An 18,721-nucleotide genomic window follows, 5' to 3' on the forward strand; every position below is an offset into this window, starting at 1 on the left:
TCTGCACTGACAAAGGTGTTAGTCCAAATGATAACTCCACTTTAGGTTTGGTTCATTTATTTAGCGAACACCACCTTCACATTAGCCAACACAACAACGTCTCCCTCAGTCCCACCCAGACACGTAATACAGGTAAACAGAACAGTATTGCCCCCTAGCTGTCAGGCATGAGAAGTGAAACTTAGAGAAGTGAAACTAAAGAAACTAACAAAAGGCACTTGCGGTAGGGCCCAAAAGGCAGAGGAAGATGCTAACTATCGCAGAAAAAGTTAAACTTAAAACAACAACAAACGTCTATACAGTACTTTTATTTTTGCTAAACAAATGCTTGGGCCTGTAAAAAGGTGTTTTCACACAGGCGGCTCTTCCCCCGGACACAGGAGGCTCTTCCCCGGCAGCAGCAGGAACACACACCGCCCCGCGCGCTTCCCTCCGGACCGACACAACCCACTCTGAATTCACGCTAAACATGCCGAAAAGCGTCTGCTGCCACGCGCCGCGGGTTACAATGTTTGACCAACACAGGATAGGAGCCAGTCTATAGCCGACGGGTTCCCGAGGACTTGATTACGGTCGCTTCAAGCCTGATAGTTTGTCCGGCCGCGTCGTCGCCCGGCATTTCTTCTAACTGCGCCCCCCCACGTCGGGTGAAGAGGACCCCCGGTGTTTCCTGTTCTCCTCGCGGTAGTCGCTCTTCCTTGGATTTGAATTGCTCTCTATTAGGCAAATCTTTGAAAACTCACCAAGATGACTCCAAACGGATATTTGATCTTCGAGGACGAGAGTTTCCTGGACTCCACTGTGGCCAAAATGAACGCTCTGAGAAAGAGCGGTCAGTTCTGCGACGTTAGACTTCAGGTGCGCGGGCACGAGCTGATGGCTCACCGTGCCGTCCTGGCCTGCTGCAGTCCGTACCTGTTCGAGATCTTTAACAGCGACCTGGAGCCTCACGGCGTCTCCCACGTGACTTTTGAAGACCTGGACCCGGAGGCTGTGGAGGTGCTGCTCAACTACGCCTACACTGCACAGCTGAAGGCGGACAGAGAGCTGGTGAAGGACGTGTACTCTGCAGCCAGACGCTTTAAGATGGAGCGCGTCAAACAGATCTGTGGCGACTACCTGCTCTCAAAGGTGGATTCCCAGAACGCCATTTCTTTCCGGAACTTTGCCAGCTCCATGGGAGACGGCCGAGTTTTGGCCAAAGTGGACGCCTACATCCAGGAGCATCTTCTGCAAGTGTCTGAACAGGAGGACTTCCTCAAACTCCCTCGCCTCAAGTTAGAAGTAATGCTAGAAGACAACCTGGCCCTGCCCAGTAACGGGAAGCTGTACTCAAAGGTGCTGAGCTGGGTGCAGCGGAGCCTGTGGGAGAACGGGGACCACCTGGAGCGCTTGATGGAGGAGGTTTATTAGCAGCAGCAGCAGGAGCCGGACTGAGGAGCCACGACTGAGCCACCAGGGTAATGAGTCAGAGGGGGAGGACAGCCGAGCAGCACTGTGCCCCCGTCTGTGCGCCCCCGAATACAGATGCACCGCAAGAACGCCGCGGCAACCTCGCGATTTGACAATAGTGAAATTATACCGACGAGGCCCGCGACGGTCGATCGGCTCGTAAAAGGCAAAAAGAATAAACCGATTCTTAGTTTCGTCCCTTAAACACTGTAAATATTCCCTCAAGTTTATTTCCGTTTTACACAGATTTCTTCATTGGTCTTCAAAACAAACAACCGTCGACTACTAAAATACTAAAGCTGAAACTCAAACGACGAGCACCTCCATAAAGTAAAAAAGTAAACAATCTGAACTAAATGTCAATGTCAATACTGAAAGATTCACATAAATGGGACAAAACTGTACCACTCCTAAAAAGTTAATTCATCTAAATCAGACTGTAGAGATTCTTTGCAACCAGATGTAGTTTTATTTTTTAATGTAATTGCATTTTTGATTGAAAAAAAAAAAAAATAAAAAGGTGTTGTTCCTTGCTTTCAATGTTTTATGGAGTATTTCATTGTATAATAACTGTAAAAAAAATAAAGGTTTCTACTTCACAGATTTCGCCCATCGCGGGATCTTTTTGGAACGTAACCCCGCGATAAACGAGGGTTCACTGTACTACATAGCTTTGTGGTATGTTTTTTTGATAATTGATCATATAGAATGGTTAAAACCTCAAAAATGTTTGCATAACATTAAATTAACCTGGTGTCATTTGGCAAACATTTATTATGTTCAGATATCAGTATATATTTGGTCAATTCTTTTGCCAATGATTAGCCTACACCACTTTTTTCTCATGGTCGAAACGCAGTCCTTTTTGGGCAGAACTAATGAAGAAGAAATTTCCTACGCTTTTACGTGTTCAATACAAAGGCTACATTTATAGTTGTTCAGTGGAATGAAAGCTGTAGAAAGATGTGACAGGCAACAGAATACAAAGAGTATTATTAAGTTCCAGCGTGTAAACTTTGATTGCGTAGCCTATACTTTCATCCCTCCATGACAAAGACGATAAAACGACGTGTTATCCGTCATGTACTGACACCAGCCTTCCCTCCTTGCATTAACACTTCTCTCCTCTGTTTATTTTTCTTCCATATTTCACATTTGCACATAATACGCCGCGCAGAACTGGAAGCTTTTATCCCGTGCCGAGGAGCAGGAGGCGGCATATCAATAAGCAGGAGATGTGTGTGAGGTGATGTGAGCTGGAGATGTCTTCAGTGCGAGGCTAAAGGCGCCTGTTTCACTGTGATCCGCAGCAGAAGGTTCAGCTCATGCACAGGATCAAAAACAGAACACCAGCTCATGTTCGCGCTCACGTTAATGGCAGGATCAAAGGTGCAGGATACATGGGAGCGTTTGGACGAGTAAAAATAGCTATATATACCGGTGTATATTTTTTTCAAGCAGGCGCCGCGAATGAAAAAAAATCCAACAACTTTTTGGACATAAATATATGTAACACCTCAATTTCAAAAGCAGAGTGACAGGGTAAAGGGATTGCCTTATTTTACGGTAAAGTATTTTATGGTATTTCCATGAGAGTGCACAGCATTCATTCACACTATTAATTCATAGTTTTGAACAAAAATGTAACAGTTTAAATGTTTAAAACCTTTTGCGGTTTAAATTGCATTGTTAAGTATTTTGATTATTAGTCACGTCTTTTATCTTTTCCACATTTTCCTTCCCTACCTACTCCATCTTCATTCAGTATTTGTAATGATTAAACTTTATCATCGTTTCAAAGATTGTGGATTAATTTTGCACACCGGGATGTACAAATGATCATGCGCAAAAGAAAGACAGAGCATTTTACCGGATTGACAAAGCTCCACAAATCGGCAAGAGAAGAGGATTTCTGAGCAGCACAAACTCAAAGCTCACATTAACTAAGCTACTGGGTTTTCATTTGGGGAACGATTTAACCATGTTTCAAAATGTTTCAACATTCTAATGAGCTTTTAGATTTTCTATAAACTATTCATCTATTAATTAAGCGAGGGAGAGAGAGAAGTTAGAAGAGAAATGCTTTTCAAAAACACCATTTGCAGGACACTATTTGGATTCACTGTGTGAATGTTTAGTTGATGTCTGTTCTTTTTTTTTATGCGTTTTGCTCTCTGGACTGTTCGTTTTTGTGTTTGTTCTTTTTTGAAAAACTTAAAAAAACTTAAAATAACTAAATCATAATAATTAAGAAAATTAACAACAGCAGCACTATTTGCATAATTGATTATTTAATACTTAATAAAAATAGTCATGTACGACAACATCACATTAATCACTACAACATTTTTAAATTGTTTTATCAAGATCACATCATTTTAATTATCAATAGCAGAAAATGTTTTATGCACAGCATTTTATAATAAATATGTGTATTTCTCACAAACATATATCCAAGGACACTTTTTGATGATATTAGAAGGTAAAAAAATAATCAGACTTCAAGATTTTGCTAATTTGGGGCTCAATCTATTATCTTTAAAGCTCACACTTGCAAGGTAAAGGTCACTGATGTATAATTGAATTAGTATTTACGGTATACTGTATTTTGGTATTGTTCTAAACTACAGAAGCAAAACGTCTGGTTCGTTGCCATTCATTACCGCTATTTCTTCCCTGCTGTAATGACATCTTCATGCATGTTCAGGAGCTCGGTTGTCTAAAAGTGTGTTCTTTTGATGATCATTATGGGATCAAAAGCAGTATCGTGTGCATATATGATTTTTTTTTTTTTTCAAGAATAAGTACAGAACAATACAGAACAAAACACAACACAACCAGAGAGTACAAGTTAGGGTTAGGGTTCAATTTAGTCCAAAGTCTGTCGTATTTGTCAATTTCCAAATTCTGGATGTCATTTTTTTCCATTTGTCTCATGTCTGTCATGATGTTAGTTCAGTCCTTGATTGTTGGTGCGATCTGTGTCATCCATCTTTTTGTAATGGCCTTTTTTCCTGCCACCAATAGTACGTTCCAAAGGTATCCATTTATTGTGTCCATGGCAGGAGTTTTGAGGCCTATTAAGATAGTTCTAAAATTGAGTGTGATGGTAATGTCAAAAAGAGTCTGCTGTGTGCCATTAATTTCAGTCCAATATTTCTGAGCAACAGGACAGTCCCAGAACACGTGATAGTGGTTTACCGCCACTGGAATTTCACCATTGTGGGACAAATAAAGGTTATCTTATCTTATGGTTTGCTTCCAGGCTACCACAGTTTCTCCAACATTTCCCTGAGCACTTTGACACTGGGTTATGAAAAAACGTGACACATTTTCCCAACAAAATTCCCTTGCAGATTTTGTGATTTTGTCAACCTTTACTGAAATGTACACACATTTCCCCACTAGTTGCCCATCATAACCAGATTACCTTCCCTTTTCCCATTTCATTTTTAATATATTTAGTAGAATATTTGTCCAGATCAGCAATGCATTAGATACATTGATATATATTAGATATATTCTGATTTATAAGCCTTGATAAAAGGGTTATAATGGTCATTATTTTGTGTTGTTCCTGTTTCTCCAAGCCAAAGTTTTGTTTTAAAGATACCTTTTTTCTCTTTATACCATCGAGAACACCAAAATACCAACAAATCCCAATGCATACTTTTTGGTTTGAGCTCAATAAATACCTGCAGTCAAAGAAACACAAAACTCACAGTTGTATCACCACCCATAGTTTGAGATTTTAAATGGACCTGTCCTTGACCTTCAAAATGACCACCTCCTACATGACCAAACGCATGCAATACTGCAACGGGGAGAAGTGAGACGACTGGGAATTGGAATGTATCGAGTTTACTGAGGTGAGAATAGAGTCCGGTATCTTGTCTCTTTATGCCTGTGGCACACCGGACCTGCTGGAGGAGGTCTCTGCAGGACCCGGACGGATCTCAGCTTTGCTCTTACAATCTCAGCAATCCTTCTCTTGATAATCGAATTTTAGTCATTACACATTTCACATTTCTTCTCGCACTGGCTTGATCATTGACTGACTATGAATATGAAAAGGTCCTCAGAAATACAACATGTTTTATTTAGTCATATATTGACTCCTGAACACGCTTTTCTTCATTTACTAATACCTTTATTTTGAAAACACACACTTGTTAGAGCTCCCTATGCCGACGTGACCCATGACAAACCATCAAAGACTCATTCCTTCTTCCTGTCTAATCACGTATATTTTTAGAAGAGATAAATCGTGTCTGATTTAGTGTATCAGCTTTCAGTCTTAATATTCCAGCACTTTGTTTAGGCTGACCTGCTGCCTTAAGAATATACAAAATGTTTTATTTGAATACTTTAGGGTAAAGAGGACACTGTACAAAATGGGACGACAGCTCGAAAAACTTGTCCAATATCGGAAAAAATACATATCGGATAAAGGTTGATGACCTGGTGTTAAGCCCAAAAGAGAGATATTTTTCTGTAGACAGTAGCCCAAAAGAGAGATATTTTTCTGTAGACAGTAGATAAAATACAGCAGTATTTAGCCCACAGCTGCTGTTAGCATTCTGGGATATTCAGACAAATTTGGACCGTTGTTGGACCACTTCACAACTCCTCAAGTCTGCATTGGCTCTGGTACTTGTAGAACAGAAGTCATAGAGCAGGTTTTCTACATTACAATGAATTAATTGATTCTGTAATGAATGAAGCTTAACACTTAAGGTATATTTTTGCTGAGGGAACAATATTATAACATGGTTAAAATCTCAAATCCTTGTTTGATCCAAGATTTGACCACAGAATTGGGGGCAACAACATACTTGTTATCTGTAATTTCCAAATTTTATTTTGTAATCATATCCATTTGATTTTGCATCGCTAAGCAAGTACCAGCACAAATGTTGACAGATTTCCTTTTTTTTACTGAGCAGTCTAACAAGAAAACACAAAAGAAGAGATAAATGTGAACCACTTGCTGTTGCTCGGACTCTTGACATCACAGTTTGTACTTTGTAGTTTCCATTTGACGACACTGAAAGGCCCTAATTGTTTGAGTTATCAGTCTAAAATGATGTGATGGGAGAGAAGGGGGGAGGGGGAGAGGGGCAGATGGGACGAGAGAGAGAAGCTACATCCATCACCAAACACACAACAAACATGTTGTAGTCTCACACACTGCACTAATGACTGTGTAATGAAGGCTGCTCATTTCCCCATTGAGAAAAACTTAGGCCTTGCCCATTGTCGTTTAGCCTGCACTCTACAGCTGCCCTGGGGCTGACTGATTGAAATAGGGCTGCAAAACAGTGTCTCCCATTCTGATATTAAAACATTTATGCTAGGGATGGTAAATGTTAAAAGGTCACATTTACAGTGGCTTGCAAAAGTGTTCGTACCCCTGGAACCTTTCCTCACTGTCATGCCACGACCACAAACTTAAATAAATTGTATTGGCATTTTTTATGAAAGAGCAACACAAAGTGTCACACAATGATTCACAGATTATTTTTTTAAATACATACTGACATCAGTAGTCAATTAAAAGTCATCAAGTGAATCATGCAAAAGTATTCAGCCTCTTTTCTCTCAGTGCAATTATGGTCAGAAGTTGCCTGACGATTGCTGAGAGAGTGAATGTTGACCTCATGATTAAATAGAGTCCATCTGTGTGTAATCTAATCTCAGTTTAAATGCAGCTGTTCTGTGAAGGACACAGACGTTTGTTAAGAGAATGTTGGGGAGCAAACAGCATCATGGAGTTCAAGGAACACACTGGACAGGTCATTTGGGGAGAAAGAAGTTTAAAGCAGGGTAAGGTTAGAGATTTCCCAAGCTTTGAAGATCTCATGGAGCACTGTTCAATCCATCATCCAGAAATGGAAAGAGTATGGAACAACTACAAACCTACCAAGACATGGCCGCCCACCAAAACTTACATCTGAGCATCAGAGATGCAGCCAAGAGGCTCATGGGAACTCTGGAGGAGCTGCAGAGATCCACAGTTCAGCTGGACAGGAAATCTGACCACAGGACAACTATTAGTCCTGCACTACACAAATCTGGCCTTCATGGAAGAGCTCAAATCTGGAACAGTCTTCCTGAAGATGTGAGACAGGCTTCTACTCTGAAAATGTTCAAATCCAAGCTAAAAACAGTTTAGCTGTGTATATGACTGAAAGGATTTTCTTTGCACTCTTCTCTTTTATGTATTAAACTGTTATGTGATTTCTGTCATGTCTTTGTGATTTTAATGCAGGTTTTTCCTGCTGTGTGAAGCACTTTGAATTGCCTTGTGTATGAAATGTGCTCTTCAAATAAACTTGGCTTGCCTTGCCATGGGAGGGTGGAAAGACTCTAATGTTGAAGAACAGCCATCAGAAGTCCTGTTTGCAGTATGTCAGAAGCCATGTGGAGGACACAGCAAACCGGTGGAAGAAGGTGCTCTGGTCTGATCAGACCAAAACACGTTGACCTAAAAATAAAACATTGTCTTGTGAGTCACATGACTCTGATCACACCATCTGTCGCACTGTCAAACATGGAGGTGCTGCAGTCTCAGGCTGTGGAGCTGCTTTTCTTCAGCAGGGACAGGGAGGCTGCTCAGAGCTGATGGAGGATGGGTGGAGCCAAATACAGGGTAATCTTGGAAGTAAAGCTGGGGCAGAGGTTCTTCACCTTCAGCGGAACAACCACCCTAAACATAAAGCCAGAGCTACAATAGAATGTTTAAAATAAAACATATTCATGTGTTAGAAAGGCCCAGTCAAAGTCCAGACCTAAATCCAATCGAGAATCTGTGGCAAGATCTGAAAACTGCTGTTCCCCAACGCTCTCATTAAATCTGACTGAGTTTTCGGTCTTTAGGTTTGTAAATCTGTGGAGACAAACCTCCAAGACTTTCAGCTGTAACTGGAGCAAAAGGCTTTCCTTAAGTACTGACTCAGTTGCCTGACCAGCCATTCCCAACACGTTTTGACAGACTACTTTACAAAACCTGAGGGTCTGGGATCCAACCCAGTCACGCCAATTTCCAAAGGGAGTGATTGACAGGCAGATTAACCAATCAGACAAACGCATTGTCCGTTCGTGTCTAAACAAACATGGTGGATTACGAGGAAAGGATAAAAATAACAGACTGAGAAACGTTGCCGACTTCTGCTGAGTCAACAAGCGACGCACTAAACTCTGTAAATCTGAGGTAAATGAAGTTATATATTTTGTTCTGAATGTTCCGAAAATATTTGAGAGACGTCTTCTGCATTTGAGAGACACGTGACACAAATTAGCGGTGGTTCGACCGGTAAATGCTGGAACGTTTTTTTTGACGCCCCCCAATGGTCCGATTCCAGACTGAGACGCATTCGAACAGAATGTGGGCGGGGCTGGCGGGTCAGGCAACTGACTCAGGGCCTGGATACTTTTGGAAGCTGCACTTTTATGTTAATGTGTATGTGTTTTTAGAAATCATCTTAGAAATCATGTGTAATTTTCTTTCCACTTAATAACTGTGTCTCAGTTTATGTTGGTCTTTCACAAAAAAGTGACAAATGTAGACAATTTCCATGGGTACGAATACTATTGCGACTGTACAGAGCGCTTTTCAACCTTCAAGACACACTTTACATCAATAATGTTTAATGATCAGAGGATGAGCGCTCTTCCAACTGAACTACTGTCGCCCTCTTGCGCTGTCAGGAAGTCCGAACTGACACTTTCTGTTACACGAATAAAACATTTATAAGACACAATCTGCCCACACTCAAGGACTGGACTGTGGACAGGACTGACATTGTGACAGACATACGGAAATGGACGGGATTTGGAAATCTACATATATAGTAGACTTTGGACTCGATTTTTGAGTCTTTGTTTTGATTGTTCTGTGCTGCTTGTGTTCTTTGTCGTATCATTTAATGCTCTCTGTTCATGATCTTTATATGATGATCTAAATTAGTAACAACCCCTTTTTGCTGCGGTTTGGGCTCCACAGTTTGGCTCAATTTATTACAACTCTGTGTTAAATCAAACGTACTAAGGCTATGACAACATCCACTCGGTTACACTAAAATACAAAATGTTTTATGGTCGGATTGAATACGTTTATAATTCAGAAGCATGGAAGAGTGAAAAATGTGCTGCAAATCACTTTTGATTATTTTGCCTGGCACATGTACAAGGACAACAAAATATAATAGAGATTCTCAGTCAGCCAATATACTCTTGTTTGTTGCTTGTTTGTTGCATAATTCATGAAGTTCTGCAAATTGAAGTCTCCCGCTTTTCACATTTGAGAATTGTATTTTCTCCCTGGAAGTCAGATGAATGAGTAATGGAATCCAGAATTCACACTTTTAAATTTTTTAAGTTCTTCCTCTGTGTCACTTCTAAACAACTCCTCCAACTCCGGAGGTAGAGAAAGTGCAGATTCCTCTTCTGCGTCGCTTAGAGCCTAGAGCGCCCTCTTGCGGTTGCCAGTGTGAAAATAATGAACAAAATGATATATTTAAAAAGAAAATCAAACTTCTCTCATCTCAATTTAACGGACTTTTGTGCTTCACTCATTGATTCCACCGAAATCCGCAATGTTTTTCAGTCACTGTGATATTTTTTCCCTTTTTTATTTCCTCATAAGCATTTCAATTTAATTTATTTTTGTGACTCCCAAAATCCCAACAGCATCTGCCTCAAAGGGCGAGCTGCCATGTTTGCTTTCATACGGACAGACCATGCCTGTCCCCGATTGGTTAATCCACCCAGTCAATCATGCCCCTCTGAAATCACAGAGATGAAAATAGTGATCGGCATGATATTGATCTGTTTACAATTCAGCGAAATATGAACAGCTACACATCAGCCTTGCTTCACATGCAACGTGGCATTACTCAAGGTCCTCCTCGCAGTCAGAGTACACACTTTTCACACACACGGCTGGAGCAGTGAGCCGTGTGCTCGTCAAAGATGTACACACTCGTCAACACTCAGAAGACGTCACATGATCCCAGAAATATCAATGAATTTCTTACTGAAATAATGGTTGGACATATGTCTGAGCCGCTCCTAAAGCTGACCCGAGCAGGCTTTGTCTTAAGTGCGTGTCATGGCGGTCAAAGACACTGCAGTCACACACGTCATCTCGGCTCTACCATGGCATAACTAATAGAAGGGCAATATTAACAGTGTCTTGGTATTAGGGCTGCAGCTATCGATTATTTTTGTAATCGAGTAATCTATCGATTATTACTTTGATTAATCGGATAAATTTAATTTATAGCTTTATTGGCCGTTTCTTGAAAATATACATAACTCAAATCTCTTTTAACATTTATTTGACAATTGCACAACCATCAACATTGCACTGGAACTTCCCATGAGGATTTGAAAAAATAAAAATGCATGAGATTTTACAATAAATTAGGGTACTAAAATAAATACAATTACACTGACCAGTTGTCAAATGGTAATATATAACAAAAATATAAATAAAGCATATCAGTATAGTACACTGACAGTTAAATACTTTTCCCAAATGTGAAAGAAAACTCAGGTTCATCCAAAACTAAATGTTAAGGCAAACAGCTGTCTTTTAAAGTGAATTTTCTGGTGTGAGTAAACATAAGAACAATTCTACTTTTCTGTTTTAATACAAACATTAAGTGAGCATGTCACTGTTGCAGTGCAGAAATGTGAGCATGTCAACGTGCTCCGAACTCAAACCTGCCCTGCGCTTTGACACTATGCTACCTGCAGCAGAAAATAAGCGCTCTGATGGTGTGGACGTGGCTGGAATGCATAGAAAAGTCTTTGCTAGTGTTGACAGAACTGGATAACGCGTTTCATTAGTTTTCCACCATGCAAGTGGATTGTCCTTGACTTGTTCGTCTGCATCTTCTTCATCACTTACACTGGATTCAGAGGATGATCCCAGTACCTTGTCCAGGAAGGATGTTTGTTTGTTTGAAGACAGAGTTATTTAGAGCACTACTGTCTGTATTTTGATTTTTCCGCATGCGTTTTCTTTTTGTATCAAGTGCCATTGTCTGCACTGTGCTTTGTACTTTGAATGCATCCTCTGAAGATAAAAAACTTCAGTCTCTTGAATCTGGGGTCAAGAGCAGCGGCAATGAGGGCAGCATTTGGGTGATCTGAGTTGAAGGCAAACATTTCTTTCCATCTTGTTTGTATTTCCTCAGTCATCTGCGTTTGAGAAGCTTGGACAGAGGGGATTTCAAATGCTGAACCCTCTGTGTTTTTTTTAAGGTTATGCACAAGTTGTGGAAGAGCGGACAGAGTGACATATTGTTGGCCACTTAGAAAAACAGTTGCACTCTCAAATGGGGCGAGGGTATTGTTCAGCTCCTCCATCAAATTCCATTGTTCAGGCTTGAGGTCCAGGTGGTGTTTGCCTCTTGAAGTCACTGTTGGGTCGGAGAGGGCAGCAGTCACGGGCCATCTTTGTTCCAGGAGCCTGGACAGCATGTAGAAGGTACTGTTCCACCGAGTACTGACATCCTGGATCAGCATGTGTTGTGGTGTACCCATTTGAAGCTGCTTCTCCTTGAGCTTGGTGCAGGCAAGTTCACTTTTCTTAAAGTGTTCCACTAGACATCTAGAAGCAGACACACACTTTGAACCAGTAGGGTTGTTTTTGAGGGAATTTTGTACAACTGAATTTAAAGTGTGTGCTGAACATCTCACAGATGCCCACCCATGTTTTTCCCTCAAAAGCTTAGCTGCTGCAACCACATAGGCACCGTTATCATGCACAACTGCTTTCACTTTTTCAAGGGGGAATGATGAAAGTTTTAAGATCATCCTGAAGCCATTCTGCAATATTTGCAGCTGTGTGTCTGTCCTCCAGGGGAAGTAGTAGAAAAAGCTTCAGTTGTAGTCATCTGGACTCAGTTTGAAAAAGTAGACGTTTCGACTCTCATCCAAGAGTCATTGTCAATAACAGAATTTAGGTCGAGAACTCCGATATTAATACTGTTCTGTGGTAAGACCCGGTAAGATCCTCCATTGGGAGGAGCCTTCCTGAAGTAGAAAGAGTTGTTTGTTTCAACAGAAACTCCCCCCTTGTATCTACCGAGCTAGCCTATTCAGAATCGTAATGGGCTATTAGAATCCTCTTTGTCTTTGTGAGACCCTGGCTCAACCACCCTGAGTACCTGATTAGCATCTGAATGTCCTGGTCCTCTACCACCTTTCCAGGGGTTCAGTAACCCATTAAAAAACAGAGCAATGTAGTTTATTCGATCCAATGCAGTGAAGAAAGCTGTAAAGAACGGTACATAGGTGAGACGAAACAGCCTCTACACAAGAGGCTTTATCAGCACAGAAGAAATACAAGTTCAGGACCTCAGAGTGCCGTGCATTTCCATCTTGAAGCCTCTAATCACTCGTTTGAAGACGGTGAGGTGAAGGTTTTAAGCAGGGAGAAAAGATGGTTTGAAAGAGGAGTCAAGGAAGCTATTTTTGTTAAAAAAGAAAGACCTTCTTTAAACAGAAATGGAGGGCTAAGGTTTAATCTTCCTGGTATCTATAATGGTATACTGAACCCCTGGAAAGGTGGTAGAGGACCAGGACATTCAGATGCTAATCAGGTACTCAGGGTGGTTGAGCCAGGGTCTCACAAAGACAAAGAGGATTCTAATAGCCCATTAAGATTCTGAATAGGCTAGCTCGGTAGATACAAGGGGGGAGTTTCTGTTGAAACAAACAACTCTTTCTACTTCAGGAAGGCTCCTCCCAATGGGCGGGTCTTACCACAGAACAGTATTAATATCGGAGTTCTCGACCTAAATTCTGTTATTGACAATGACTCTTGGATGAGAGTCGAAACGTCTACTTTTTCAAACTGAGTCCAGATGACTACAACTGAAGCTTTTTCTACTATGGAACACGCCTGGACGAATGAGGGATTACACCGACATAACTCCAGGGGAAGTGTGCTCAAAATGAAGGACTGCATTTCCCAATTGTCTCCCACACAGTGACAGGTCACACCCATGAAAGCTTCTACAGCTACACTTGTCCAAATGTCAGTCGTGAGTGCAACTGATTCACATTTTTTAATAGCATCAATCAGCTTGCCCTTGATTTCATTGTACTTGTCCTCCATTTTCTTGGTGAAATAGGTCCTGGATGGTAGTTCATATTGAGGACTAAACTTTGAAATCATTTCCTTGAAGCCTTTGCCTTCAACCATTGATAGTGGACGCATGTTAGTCACTAACATGTTCAGAATGCTGTCACTCTACTCTGCTGTTTGCTGCGTTGAACATGATGGGACCATTCTCAGGAAGGTGTCCATACGGGGCTGGGGTGTGCTAAAATAGAAGGATAAATATTTATTATAATCTGGTAATATTATTTCCAGATTATATGCCTACACATTATATAGATGTGCAGAATATGTGTGAATATATTCAGAATACTTCTGAAAGGAATTCATTTCAGAAGTATTCTGAATATATTCACACATATTCATATTCTTCAATATATTATACAACCTTTACTATTTACATGCGCATGTTCAATTTCAATTTAATTAAATTGTGTTTGACACACATACTTGAAAGATTTGGACTGTTATTGTTAACATGAACAAATTGTTGCCAAACTACAGCGCTAACAGTTAACAAGCCATTTCTCAAGCTAAATTTCAACACGTATTTAAAAAACAGCGCGTTTTTAAGACATGCAAGTCTAACGCTAAGTGAACTTACCTCGCGGTGTCATCTGCAAAATATACAGGGTGTTTTCTCTTCATATGCTGGATCATTGATGTTGTGCTGTTGTGAAAAGAGAGGTCAAATTTGCAGTACAAGCACTGCACCGTGTGGTCGGCTTTATTTAATTTAAAATGGTCCCACACTTTAGACAACTTCGGTCTTTTTCTTTGCCCCCCATGTTCCGTTTCTTTGTCGTTGTCCGTACTTTCTTTCGACATTTTCGTCACACTGGACTCAGCAGCATCTCAAACCGTCTCAAATACGCTACAAGCAAGTGAAGCGCAGCGGGCGTGCGGAAACATGCGGCGCAACTACAAAGTTCCGCGGACGAACATAACCGCGCGTAGTAAGACGAAAATGAAACGAATAATCGAAGCAGGATAAAAATAATCGATGAATTTTGGTAATCGAATTATTCGATGAATCGCTTCAGCCCTACTTGGTATATTCCACATTTGAATAAAATGCAGAAATATATGCTGGCCTGTGGCGCAGCGTTTAAAGGAGATATTATTTTTCAGGTACTTAAATTACAGGATAATAATATAAGTAGATCACCATTGTTACTCTAAAATGGCTCAATAACAGAAACATTGACTTCCTGTTCAAAACTTGAATGCTATGTATTATCAGTCCCTGTAAAGAGCACATGTGTGGTTGCTACAGCAAACAGCCTTGAATATATATATCCTCTCTCTCCCCCATTTCATGCTACAACTGTCCTGTTATAAATAAAAATTGTGAGCAACGGGATTGCTGCGAGAAAGGAACCAGACAGAAGGATGGGTCAATTGCAGGGACAACACACTAAGTACAGTGTACGTTGAAGCACATATTTTTAAATCATTCTCAACTGTTATAAACTTTAGTATTCTTAAATTGTTGTTTAAATGTGTTAGTGGTTTGGCTTCCAAAGCCTTTGAGCAGCTGTATCTGTATCTGAACTGTGGCAGATCAACCAGAGCAGCCTCATCCGGGGACTTCAAACTTGCTTCACCCAAACAGCCTTTTCTGTGAAGGGTTCTTATCTCTGGAATATGCTCCCTGTCCATTTAAAACAAAATTGTGTCTCTTCAAAAAATAAGTGAAATCTTGGATGTGCCAGCAGCAGCACTGCACTCAGTGGGGGGAGGGGTTGAACCTACATTTCGTCTTTTTGTTGCTTTGAAGCTTCAATACATCGTTGTGGCAGTAATTGTTTTGAAATGCTAAAAAACTATCAGCAATGAGCATTAGGCCAGCATTAGGCCAACATTAGGCGGCGAGTGCGTGCGCGGAGCGCGGCGAGCGCTCACGGCGAGCGCTGCGTTCATGGCAGCGGGCGTCGCCGTCGCCAACGCGGCTGGTGCAGAAAAGTTGGAAAAGCTTTTTTGCGGCAAGACGCGGCGCAGCAAATGATCAAGAGATTTGGCTCTAGTAACGTGCTACGCACTGACCGGAAGAAGGAAACAAAAAAAAAACGCATGAGGTTTCGGCCAATCACAGAAGACGTGAGATTCTCACTGAGACGAAAGCGTGTGTTCTGCACGTAAGGTCTAAACGCAGGCAATTGACAATTACAGGTTTTGACAAGAAACATTAGTTTCTCACTCTCCCATCCACCATGTGGATTGAGTAAACAAACATGTGCGACAGGTGACATTATCTGGAGAGTTCATAACTTCACTAGAGGTGAGCAGGGTCTATCAAGCTACTATCGTTTTATCAACGAGAAAGACGAAAAAAATTAAGTATTTTCAGCTTCAACCCATTTTGAGATGATCCCTAACGTGGTACATATCTCTGTGTCCCCTGTTTGTGTGTGAAAAGCCCTTCTAGGGACAAGTGCTGCGAATTAGCTTTGGCTATTGACCTTATTCCGCCCCGCTCACTTTCCCCTCTTTTCCCACATATCAGCACTTCCGTTGTAATGGCACTTCCGGTCCAGCGGGAACTCTAAATGGAGAAGTCTCGCCCCTAAAACTTGCTATAAAGTAGAACCAATGTTCATGTGATCAACAAGTCAACAATGCACTGATTCCTTGGGCGGCCCAAAAATGTCTTTTTAGTCTGTGTAGAACTTATTTTTTAACCAATACACCCGGAAGAGGGATTACTTCATATGGCCGCGTTCAGACGGGCTTCCGGAATAACTTGAGTAAGCACTATGATGCAGTGTCAGTGAATGTTTTTGCATGCGTCCCTATTCAAATAGACAAATAAATAAATAATCCCCAGATTGTGCTGACAGTGCACGCTCTTCCTCACACATGTAATACCAGTCGCCTGAAGAGTCCACTTGCTCCTCTCGCTACAACCTCTGTGCTGATTTAACCTTTAAGACGTCCTCATTAGCTCCTGTGTGGGAGGAGCCTATTGGCCTGTCAGCAGAGATAAATGAACAGTGCGACCATTGATTTGACTTGTGCCTGAACCGGGCCACACTGTCTGCTCAGAGCACAGTGTAATGGGCTTATCAGACAGGAGGAGCTTCACGGGAGCTGGAGAGCATGCTGGGGCAGTGGAGGGGGCTGCTGGAGGCCACTGCAGTGGGCGGGGCACAGAGGGTATCAGAACTATGTATTTATGTATCACTATGTATCACATCAGTTGTAGTAAGATTTAAAAGGGACATATTGTGCCAAATCAGCTTTAACCCTTAACGCTTAGGGGCCAATTTTTCCTTAAACGTCTTAAAAAATTATCCCCATTTCAAACTGAAGCTGTTCCTGAACCCTCTGGAGCACAATTAATTGGCTGGAGCCTTTGTGAAGCTGAGACTCTGTAGTTTTGTACTCTGATGTCTGTTTTACTCTAATTATAAATAAGACAAGGTCTGCACAGAGGTACAGTATTTCAATTCCCATCAATTCAATCAATTAACTAAAAATTTGTTTTAGGGACAACAAAATGTCCAGGCAGCATCCATATAAAAGTCCATATTAATTTTCAAGGTTATTTTAAGGTATCTTTTTTATTACAAACTGACCCCAATGCTTTCCAGAATGATTGATTTGACTGGAAATATTTTTATGTACAGCATATCATGCAGCTTAGTAGTTCCCTTTTAAAAGATCATATAAATATAGTATAATTCCGAACATCCTAAGTGTGGGGTTAATGTGCTTATAACCTTGTTTCAACAGTGTTTCTGTCACAGTCTGCTCCAGTCCAGGATTGTTTTTTTTTTTTTGTCCCGTTTCTCTACTTTCTGCAATGACCCAAAGTGGTGTTTTGATTGATTCTTGCATGTTTGAGTAATCCTGTATTGTCCAGTAAGTGAGGCTTGACTGGTCTGAAAATTCTGGTTTTCACCTACCCCCTAACCCCGTCCACATCTCTACTCGTACTTGTTGTGATCATTTGGAAAATTGAGACTCAGAGTGATACATGACGGGTTTTAAAATGTCATGTAGACACTTCAAAAATAAAAACAGACTAATTAAATCATGCTGCTTGTTACAGTGAAACGTTACAATGTCCTTTTGATTTTATCTTTTCAGTCTCTGTTTTTGTTTTGCTGGTTCATTCCGTTTTGTACTTATAACATAAACTTAAAAATAGAAATGTCACTGTTCTGTTCCACAGTTTATTTATTGCTTTTTTCAAGTACAGCAGTAAAAATATCAAGCTTACGGTTAATGAAAAATAAGTCCCAAGAGTTGTATCACATGACCATTCACTAAATCCTCTGCCATACGTATAAAACGTATTAACAATAATAATAAAGCAAACATACATATATAACTAACATAAAACAATTTAGTAAAACAAAAAGCAACAACAACAAATAAAATAACAAACGTGCTTGGGTACAGAACTTGCAGAGAGAAAAAAGAAAGTTGTCCAAATTAATATCCTGTTACAGTAAAATATACATATTTAAGGGGACCACTAAAGGTGCAAATGCTCTAGAATGGGTTTCCATACAATGTAAATACCTCATACCTCAACTTCTCAATATGGAGAATTCCTATTAAAATTCCTTAAGCCAGGATTCAAATTGCGGTGGAGAATCAGATTTCCACAATTTTAGAATGCATCTTTTAGCAATTACCATACCATAAGTCGCTGCTGCAGAAGCGTTCTCACCTATCCTCTCCAGAGTACTAGAAAACCCAAGAAGAGCTGTTTTGGGGTCTGGGTCAATAGTTATTTTAAGTGCACGGGAGTACCATCGAAACATGGAACACCAAAAACCTTTGAGCATTGGACACAACCAGAATTGGTGGGAAAGCGAACTAGGAGTTGACTTACACCTATCACAGAGAGGTGACGTTTGAGGAAAAATTCTATTTAACTTTACTTTTGAGTAGTGCAACCTGTGAATGACCTTAAATTGTATTAGCTGGAGTCTGGCATTGATAGAGAAATGATGAATACCATTCAGGGCTCGTTGCTATATGTCATCCTTGATTGAAATGTTATGATCCTCTTCCCATTTTTGTTTGATCTTCATAACGGGTTGAGCAATATTAAGCGAAAAATGTTTCACTAATACTGAGATCAAATTCTTAGCCTCTGGAGAGCCTAATAATATCTTA

General features: G+C 40.7%; 1 protein-coding gene and 1 long non-coding RNA gene across 2 annotated transcripts; one reads left to right on the top strand and one right to left on the bottom strand.

Moving 5' to 3' along the window:
* The first annotated feature begins 392 nt into the window (after positions 1-392).
* On the top strand, positions 393-1,519 carry LOC140361218 (influenza virus NS1A-binding protein homolog A-like). Its single transcript, XM_072446952.1, has one exon. The coding sequence runs from the start codon at positions 748-750 to the stop codon at positions 1,411-1,413; it is 666 nt and encodes a 221-aa protein (XP_072303053.1). The 5' UTR covers positions 393-747; the 3' UTR covers positions 1,414-1,519.
* An 11,880-nt stretch (positions 1,520-13,399) lies between these two features.
* Positions 13,400-14,405, bottom strand: LOC140360377 (uncharacterized). The gene is made up of 3 exons (XR_011926916.1): positions 14,193-14,405; positions 13,531-13,793; positions 13,400-13,493 (listed from the first exon to the last, which is right to left on the bottom strand). It is a non-coding gene; the product is annotated as an uncharacterized lncRNA (long non-coding RNA).
* Positions 14,406-18,721: the final 4,316 nt, after the last annotated feature.

This window comes from Eucyclogobius newberryi, unplaced genomic scaffold (genome assembly GCF_026437365.1).
Source record: "Eucyclogobius newberryi isolate DKJ021-1_F unplaced genomic scaffold, fEucNew1.0.hap1 SCAF_15, whole genome shotgun sequence".
NCBI classification, from domain to species: Eukaryota; Metazoa; Chordata; class Actinopteri; order Gobiiformes; family Gobiidae; genus Eucyclogobius; species Eucyclogobius newberryi.